General features: G+C 39.7%; 1 protein-coding gene across 1 annotated transcript; it reads right to left on the reverse strand.

Annotated features, from left to right (window-relative positions):
- Positions 1–6,707: 6,707 nt before the first annotated feature.
- On the reverse strand, positions 6,708–7,650 carry LOC102016716 (olfactory receptor 4B1-like). The gene has a single exon (XM_005383951.1). It carries the CDS (start codon positions 7,648–7,650, stop codon positions 6,724–6,726), a length of 927 nt encoding a protein of 308 aa, XP_005384008.1. The 3' UTR covers positions 6,708–6,723.
- Positions 7,651–9,897: the final 2,247 nt, after the last annotated feature.

Consider the following 9,897-nt stretch of genomic DNA (forward strand, 5'->3'; position numbering starts at 1 on the left):
AGAATGTTGTGTTTAGTTTCCATGCATCTGGATAATTTCTCTGTTTTCCTTTCTCACTGATTTCTAGTTTCATTGTGCTACCATTGATAACATGTATGGTATATTTTCAGTTCTGTTACATTTACTTAAACTTCTATTTGGTTGTTGTTGAGTGGAATATTCTGTAGGTATTTATTAAGTCCATTCCTTTGAAGGTTTTGTTCACGCCTGATATTTCTTTGTTGATTTTTTTGTCTAATAAATGGGTCTGTTTGTGGTTCTTCAGTATTGAAGTCCCCCTTATTGATTTTATTCATATCTGGTCTTTAATATTCAGTAAAATTCATTTTGTGAAGTGCATTCTGTTGGGGACCACTACAAAGTGGCTCTGAGCTGTATTTAATATTAACCAATTGGCTTTCCGTGTTTACTTGTGAGTTGTCTGAAGCTTCGGCAGCTTGTCTGCCACCCCAATTAACTACAAGGAGACTGTAGCTGCAGGCTCATTTCTGCTGTGAAGGCCTTCCTGGAGATAACACAGTTCTCCTAAATTAACATAATGTATTACTTGAAAAAAATCCTGCCCAGACTCCTGCCTTTTCTTGAGTATCCTCCTCCTTTGTTTGTAAACCAAATACATAGGGGCTACCCAGAGAAGTCTTGGGCTAAACTCAGAGAATGTCAAAGCTGTAAGAGTTAGTCCCTCCTGGAGCCCTGAAATCATTTCCATTGTCTCATTTATTTAAGCCTTGGCCGTCCACTCACTTGGGAGATTGCCGGCCTGATCAGCCTGCAATAACTAAGGGTTATTTAACCCGATATTCAATAGCATTCCATTGTTCAGTGCATGAATGTTAATAATCATTATCTCTTCCTGTTGGATTGTTTCCTTAATTAATAAGTAGTGACCTTTTTTGGCTCTTTTGATCAGTTTTGGTTCATGTCCATTTTGTCTAAATATAGAATAGGTACATCGGCCTTTTTTTTTTTTTTTCAGATTCCCATTACAAGGAATACTGCTTTTCATTCTTTGATTTTTAGTCTATGAGTTCCTTTTAGGGTTAAATGTGCTTCTTGTACACAGCATACTATTTGGTTTTGTTCCTTGATCCATTTTGCCAGTCTGCATCTTCTGATTGGGGAATTGAGGTCATCCACATTGAGAGCTGTTACTGATAGGTACTGACTCATTCCTGTCAGTGTCTCATTTTCCTGTTGCTGATTCCCTACTTTTCCCTTCTATTAACTGTTCATCATACCTGGTCTATCCATTCCTTTAGACCTTTTATCACTAAAATATAAATGTATATATGAATAGCTGCAATGACTGTATTGCTGATGTCAGATGGTGTATTGAAATGAACAGTTAATGATTACAACTTTTTATGTTCTGATTGATTGTGCACGCTTGTGTCTGGTGGTCTGGGCAACTGACTTGAAGGTAACAACATGCAATGGAATTACAATGGTGAACTCCTACCATCTTGTCTAGTGAAACCCTGTATTATCTCTACTGTTTTACTGAAGAATTATTTTTTTATTCCCTAAAAAAAAAAAAAAAAAAAAAAAAAACTATTAGCTTCACTGTCTATTTCTAAGATATCACTGAGAATTTTTGGGAGTGCTGGTTTAGTGGTCATGATTTCTTTAGGTCCTCTTTATCATGAAAAGATCCGAGTTCTCAAGCAATTTTTAAAGATAATTTTGCAGGACATATAAGCCTATATTGGAAATTGTTGTAATTTAGGGCTTGAGCCACTTTACTCCAAGCTCTCCTGGTCTTTAATGCTTGTGCTGTGAAGTCTGTTGTGATTCTAATGGGCTTTCCTTCATAAGCGATTTGTTAGTTTCTTCCAATCATTTTTAAGATTCTGTTCTTGTGCTGGACTTTGAGAATTTTGGGGGGTTTTTGGAGGCATTTTGTTGGTTTGTGTTTTCATGTTTCTTTTTTTTTTAATGTCAGAGCTTGTGGGTTGATGGTAGTGGAAGGTTTTGTTTCCAGCATTGAGGCCTCTAGTTAATAACTACTTTTACGCAGGGTCCTCTGGGCATGCTCAACTATTGGTCTTTGCCTCTGCCTGTAGGACCCAGCCACCTCCGTTTACTTGGCTGGGAGCTTACAGTGCATTTGTCCCAGTGCCCAATTCTCCAGGGATGGGCCATAATTTCACTAATTACCCCCAGGCAATCCAGATACTGACATCCCAAGAAAACCAGTTCATAGCAACAGCTACATTACCTTGGCTACAATAATAAAATTAGCATCACTTGTAGCACCAAAGACAACCTGAGCATTGGCAAACCCTGAAGATTAATAATATACTACCCTTACCCATAGAAAAGAGATCTGCAGTCGTAGTATGAACACTAGGACCAATCAAGTATTGTCCTACTATTGAGCTTCAGTGAATATCTACTGTACGGTACAACTTTACCTCTATCAACATTAGAATAGCATTCAACAGCAACACTGTAGGGTTAACTAGGCATCTAGAGACTCATAACTCTTAGCAGTGGTACTAGAAGAGTAGAGGTGTGGGGGAGGCAGAGAATGAAGAAAGGCAAAACTTGAGAAATTATTCAATTGAGTTGGACGAGGAGAGAAGAGTGAGGAAGGGAGTCCTAGTGAGGAGTGAAAGGAAATTAATAACGTTAGAGAAGCTGCAGGAAAGAATGAACAAGAAGAAGATAAACAGAGAGTAAAATACAGGAATAAAGCAAAGGAAGAAGAAAGAAAAAAGCAGTTGAAATGAGAAAGAGAGAAATTAAAAGAGGAAAAATGAAGAAAAATCCCCCAGCTCCCCCAAACTCCTATGAATGTAAGATAAAAACAAGAAAAAAGAGAAAAAAATATTGAAAACCTGAGTCACAGAAAAAATTCTTATTTTTTTAAGTTTATTGGCACATGCTAGTTATACCTAATGACCTCATTCATCATAGGGAATTTGTGCCTACACATGATATAATTTGCTTCTTTTTTCTCTATTTCCTATCCTCCCTTCCACCTCTCTTCCCCTTCTTATTTTCAAAAGCTTTGTTTACATCTTTCCTTCTTTTCTCAGTTTTTCTCTTCTCTCTTCCTTCTTTTCTCCTTCCCCTCTACCAAGTCCGCTTCCCATTTGCTTTTGTTCTGTTTAGTTTTTGTTTTGCTGGTACCAGGAATAAAACCTAGAACCTTGTACTTGCCAGGAGGGTGCTGTGCCATTGAGCTATATCCCCAGCCTCCCCTTCCCATTTGAACATTGTCTTCCTATTTCACATTATCTGTTATACATTTTGGTTCTTATCTACATTTGCAGTTTCTCACACCAGAGAAACAAGGCTGTATTTACAAGTGTGTCTGATTTACATCACTTAAGAGCATGCTCTCAAGCTCCATCCATTTAGATAGAAATGTCTCTAACTTAATGTTTCTTTATTGCAGAGTAGTACTTGATCTTAGCCAAAAGGCCAAGAAGCAATGAGTAGTACTACACTGTGTAAAAAAATCCACATCTTCTTTATCCATTCATCACGTGATGGGTATTTGGGCTGTTTCCAAGATTTAGCTGTTACAAACTGCGCTACTATAAATGTGGGTGTGCGTATAGAGATGTGATATGGTGCTTTTAATTATTTCAGAAAGATACCAAGAAGGGGGCCAGCTGTGTCAAATGGAACCTCTATTCCTAGTTTTTTGAAGAATCTCCACATAGATTTCCACAGTAGTGGCACCAGTCTACACACCCACCAACAGTGGGAAGCATTCCTTTCTCCCCACATGCCCACCAGCGTCTGTTATTGGTTGATTTGTTGATCATAGCCATTCTTCCTGGAGTGAGATGGAATCTCACTGTTGTTTGAATTTGCATCTCTTGAATGGTCAGTGATGAGCAACTTTTTGTGTATTTATTTGCCATTTGTACTTCTGAGAAGTATGTATTCATCTCAGATGCCCATGTTTGGATTAGGACTTTAAATTGGGAATCTGATTTTTTTCTATTCTTTATATGTTCTAGATATTACTTCTTTGTCTGAGGAACAACTGTTTTGTCCATTCTAAAGTTTTGTCTATTCTACAAGTTGTCTTTTCACTCTGTTGGTGATTTATTTTGCTGTACAAAAGCTTTTTAGTAAGAGGAGATCCCAGTTGTTAATTCTTCATAGTATTTCTTGTGCCATCAGGGTTTTGTTCACGAAGTCTTTTCCTATTTCTACGTCTTTAAGAGTTTTACCTTTCTATCTCGCAGTAGATTTAGTGTTTCTGTTTTAATAGATCTTTGATCCACTTCAGTTTTAGTTAGTGTGTAGCAAGTGATATGTGGCCTTGCTCTTTGATCTTTGGCATGTCAAAATCCAGCTTTCCCAGTACCATTTATTAAAGAGGCTTCTTTCTTCCAATGAAGATGTTCAGTTCCTTTGCCAGTGATAAAGTGGCTGAGTATGTTTGGAGTTATTTCTGCGTCTTCTGATCTGTTCCATTGACCCTTGGGTCTGGTTGGTTGCTTGGTTGGTTGGTTGCCAACCATGCTGCTTATTCATGGTAGCTTTAGAGTATAATTTCATGTCAGGGATTGTGATGCCCCCTCCCATGCCTTTGGTGGCCCAGAATGGCTTTTGCTACTCTAGATCTCTTCTGGTTCTGATTAATTTTAGGACTGCCTTCTCCAGTTCTGTAAGGTATGCTATTGGTATTTTGATCAGGATTACACTGAACCTGTGTAACAGGTGTGGAAGTATGGCCATTCTCAGTAAATTGGCTCTGCCTATCCAAGATAAAGGGATATCTTTCTGCTTTTTGATATCCTCTTTAGTCATCTTTTTCAAAGAAGTGTGGCCTTCAGTGTAAAGGTCTTTCTCTTCCTTCATTAGTTTGATTTCTAAGTATTTGGGGTGTGGGGGTTGGTGGTCTTCTAAAAGGTGTGTTTTCCATAATTTCTCTCTCAGTGAATTTCTTATTTGTGTAGAGAAATGCTATTGATATTTCACATTATATCCCACTATGCTACTAAATTTGGTTGTTAAATCTAGGAGACTACTGGTGGAGTTTTAGGGTCTTCCATGCAGACTATCATGTCAAAGTGATTTTAATACAAATCAAAGATGTTTGGTTTTTTGCTATATAGAAAAAGAGTTAACATCATTCCAGGCACAGAAAGAAACATTTTCTCAGGTATTAACTACAACCATCAATGCACATGACTAATAGGGAAACCAAGGAATTGATGAGGCTCATGGTGCCCTGAAAACCATGTTTCACAGCAAGTTCAGCCAGAACCCCACGAGAAAGGGAAAAATCCCTGAGAGGCATCACCCCGGGGATGCTCCATCTCTACCTGGGAAGCTGCCTGTGTTATTTCAACCTTTCCTCAAAAAAATGTGCACTGACATGATGCAAATTCAGTGGAACTCTGCAATTTCACAGCCATGAGGGCACAGTTCTGTGATGTCCTCTGAAGTATGCACAGTGATGTGGGACAGCGGGGTGACGTGGAGATTCTGAGGGCAACAACACAAACACAGAATGTGTCATCACCCTTCACAGAGGAACGGCAGGTGTGTGTGAACACTGTGTTCTTAAGTGTGGACAGGGCTGGAATTTTCTGTTTTGTGAAAACTTTGACTTCATCACACCTATTGATAGTTCCAGTCCAAGTAAGACTGGACTATGACATAGTTTGATATTGTAATTATATTGTATCATTGTTTAGCAATGTTGGACATTAGGAGAAGGCAAAAACCTAACTTTTAAAATTTTTTATTAGTTCATTCGTGACTACATTCCTTGCCAAAGTCTAACTTATGTGCCAACAAGTCACAAAAAATGAAACTGCTCCAGGGAGTTTTCCAGTGACCACGCTCAGGTGGTCTATGGTACAAGATTATAAGAACAACAGAGAATAACAGACATGTTCCAGGGTTTAAAATCCAAAGACACACTTTCCCATATTAGAAGAGAAAAGCAAACTGATCACCTGATGATTCCTATTATGTGTCCCTTGATTGTCCCCATCATCATTTCCACAGTATAATCACATATGAGTTTACACCCTGAGGGAGGTTAAATAAACAGCAGGACAATGCAAAACATAATTTCAACCCTTAGAACATTTTTCAACATATTATGCTTTCTAATGGATGTAGTTGGACAAGAGGATGAGTTACTAGTGTCATATACCACAGCAGGATAACTATGAGTGACTATAAGGATTTAAATATTTCACATAAGCAAGCAAAAAAGACAATGAATTTTCCCTCACACAGAGACGCTACTTGAGGTGGAGAATATATGAATTACCCAATCTGATCATCACATATTTTATATATATATATATATGTGTGTGTGTGTGTGTGTGTGTGTGTGTGTGTTGAAATATTGTATGGCATCCCATAAGTATATCCTATCAAGTATAGACTATTACTATTACTATACAATTACTATTTGTCAATAAAAAATGATAAAAATTAAAATAAATTAAAAAATGAAAACACACAGTTTTAAATTGCATTTCACATTTATGCTTCATTTCCCTAGTTAATCACACTGCTGGATTCATGGAAGCCATGAGGTTCCATAGGACTGAACAGAATGTCTGAACTCGGCCCATGGAACAGTATTCTGGGACACTGGGGGGGGGACTAAAGACAATCACAGCAGTAGTGAAATAAGGCCAATCTACTATCTGTATCCATTCCTGCATATCTCACAAACAACCAGAGCCATTTCAGCAATGGACTCTTCTGTAAAACCTCCTTACTCTGCTTTCACTCCATCCCTGTCTTCCTTGTGCTCCACAACTTCCTCATGGCGATTTTCACCTCCGCATTTCTGAGTGTGTAGATGATGGGGTTCAGCATGGGGGTGATGACCGTGTAGAACACAGCCACCAGCTTGTCCCCAGTGAAGGTGGAGGAGGGACGCATGTAGAGGAAGATGGCAGGTCCAAAGAACAACACGACCACCGTGATGTGAGAGACACAAGTGGAGAGGGCTTTGCGCCTGCCCTCTGCAGAATGGTTCCGCAAGCTGACCAGGATCACCACATAGGAGCACAGCAGGATGATGAGGGAGACAACAGAGATTAATCCACTGTTGGCCAATACAGTGACGCCCTCCACAAAGGTGTCGGCGCAGGCCAGCTTGAACAATGGCTGGAGGTCACAGAAGTAGTGGTCAATCACATTGGGACCATAGAAGGGCAGAGGGATGGTGACCAGAATCTGAATTAAGGAGTGAAAAAAGCCCCCCAGCCAGGAGCCAGCCACTAGGCCGTGACACAGCTGGCGACTCATGATGGTCATATAGTGAAGAGGTCTGCAGATGGCCACGTAGCGGTCATAGGCCATCACCACCAGCAGGAGGATCTCAGAGACCCCAAAGAAGTGGAAGAAGAAGATCTGGGCCAGGCAGCCCTTGAAGGAGATGGTTTTCATCTTGGACAGTAGATCCGCAATGAACTTGGGGACCACTGTGGAGGAGTAGCAGATCTCCACCAGGGACAGGTAGCCCAGGAAGAAGTACATGGGGGAGCGCAGGCTGTCACTGACACTGACCGTCAGGACGATGAGGCCGTTGCCCACCAGCATGGCCAGGTACACGGGGAGGAAGAGCACGAAGCACGCTCTCTGCACCTCTGCGTCCTGGAAGAGCCCGGTGATGACGAACTCGGTCACGTTAGCTGTGCTGGTCATGGACTCAGTTCAGTGGTACTGGGTGCTGGGTATTGAGACGCTGCAATAAAACAAAGGTTGGAGCACAGATTCACTTGCTTCACAGCACTGTGGAGAGTGTAAAAACATCACTCAGTCATGCACGTAGCTATCATGTACTCATTCAGCATTGATTATTACCACCCTAACACCTTAAATTAGTTTAAGATTTTTAGTTTTTTAGTACAAAATAAATTACCAGAGACATGGTAATTTTCCCATAATCACACAGAATGTGGTAAATTCTGGGATTCACAGTCTTTCTGACTTTCAGTTCAGGTGTCTGCTTCATTCACTGCAGGTCACTCTTAATCAGAGAGACACTCAGGCACTAGTCCATATTCATATTATTTGCACTGCATTTTGATAGCTCTTCCTCAGGGGATCCCCTTCACCTACTTCTGTTCCCATTGTCCTTGTTTCCTTATCTACGCATCAGGAAAAGTCTTAGTCCATTTTCTATGGGTCAGGGAATGCCACAGACTGGTAACAATAAAGTCAACTTTAATCAGCCCTCAGCCCTGGAGGCCAGGGAGCCCAGCCACAGGGCTCAGATGTGTGCTCGCCATCAGGAACAGCCTCACATGGTGCAGAGCAGCACAAGGCGGACTCAGGAAGCGTGCCAGAGAGAACTCCCTTCAGCAGAGCGTAAGACTCCACTCACCCATTCTCCCCCAAACCCACCAAGAGATGAAGCCATTCATGCGATCAAAGCCCTCCTAACCCAGCCACCTCCCAAAGGTGTCATCTCCAAATACCATTAAAACATGAGCTTTAGGGTCAAGTTTCTAAGACGTGAATTGTGAGGAAAAGCAGCTAAATCATAGCAAAGACTGCAATTGCCAGAATGAGTATCATAATGGAAGTGATGATTCTAAGTTACTTCCCTGAAAAAAAATACTCCCTGAGAGCCTTTTACATGCAGAAATGCCTGCCAGACTCCATTACAAAATTGAGATCCCAGTCCCTAGCTCAAAGTAACCACAGCATGTGACTCAAAATATCTCCAGATGACAGGGAGACGGAATTATGTTTTCTGGGTTTTTGTGAGGAAAGGGGCTGATTCTGGGAATTGAACTAAGGAGATTGTGCTTGCCTGGCAGGCACTGTGCAACTGAGCTATGTCCTCAGCCCCAGAATTATGTTTGCATCACATATGAATCATGAGAAATAAAGAGGAAAACTTGGACACCTTGATTCCCATTTAAACAAAACACCCCTATCGTTTTCCCCATCTGTTCTGTCATGCTGAAGTGTCTCAGATGAACACTTTTGTAGAACTGAAAACGTAATCCACTCTGCAAGGAACAGACTCAGCACTGGAAACAAAAATCGGCAATGTGAAAAATACAAGCAAACGGTGCATGCTGAAGCTGAACGGTAACTGGTGGTGGAACCGTCACATTTTGAGACACAAGTATTCTAGAGCAGCAGTTGTAGTAGAGCCCAGAGTGCCTCAAGAGCATTCCTGATCTTTGACATTTTAATCCCTGATTGGATCCATCGTGCCTTTGACAGCTAAGAGAAGCCTCTTTGATCTCCAGTTCTCTTTTTTGCCCAACCTAGCTTTTATGCATCTGTGTTATTGGCAAGAAAAACTCCCAAGATGAAAATCAGAGCAGAAAAATATAGAAATAAAACTGAAAACCTCTAGTCACAAAGAAAGTTCAGTGGAATTATCATTTAGCACAATTAAAAAATAATGCATCTAAAATAGGTATAAAACTTTTAAAATGTAGTTTCTGAAATGTGGCATTCTCAGAGAAAATCATAAAACTCTACTGAATAACATGAAAGTATACATATATTATTGGAAAAATAGATTATATCCATATATCACCACCAAAATATTAACAAAATCATGTGTTAGATAATGAATTATGTTTTAATTTTTTCTTAAGTTCAGTTCCTCAATTAATCTCAAAATATATGCATTCTCTCAAAATATACACACAAAAAATTTTTTCTATGGTTTGACATCATTGTAAATGTTATCTTTAAGAAAAATATATACCACATACTAAGCACATATAAATATACTAAAAAAGAAAAGGAGGTGTGTTTGTCCTTCAGATATTGATTATTTTTAAGTGACAATAATTAGTTTGATACTGGTTAAGGAACAAATAATTATATAAATATAAGTTAGAATGTTCAAAAGATGATGGTAGGATCATAGGTTCACTCTTTGAGAAAAAATTAAATTTGATAAGCAATTTTTGCTTCTAG

Source organism: Chinchilla lanigera, unplaced genomic scaffold (assembly GCF_000276665.1).
Source record: "Chinchilla lanigera isolate Chin_1 unplaced genomic scaffold, ChiLan1.0 scaffold00021, whole genome shotgun sequence".
In the NCBI taxonomy this organism is placed as follows: Eukaryota; Metazoa; Chordata; class Mammalia; order Rodentia; family Chinchillidae; genus Chinchilla; species Chinchilla lanigera.

Bases quoted from the DNA above. Each gene is read 5' to 3' on its own strand.
- LOC102016716 (XM_005383951.1), bottom strand. From the start codon at position 7,650: ATGACCAGCACAGCTAACGTGACCGAGTTCGTCATCACCGGGCTCTTC.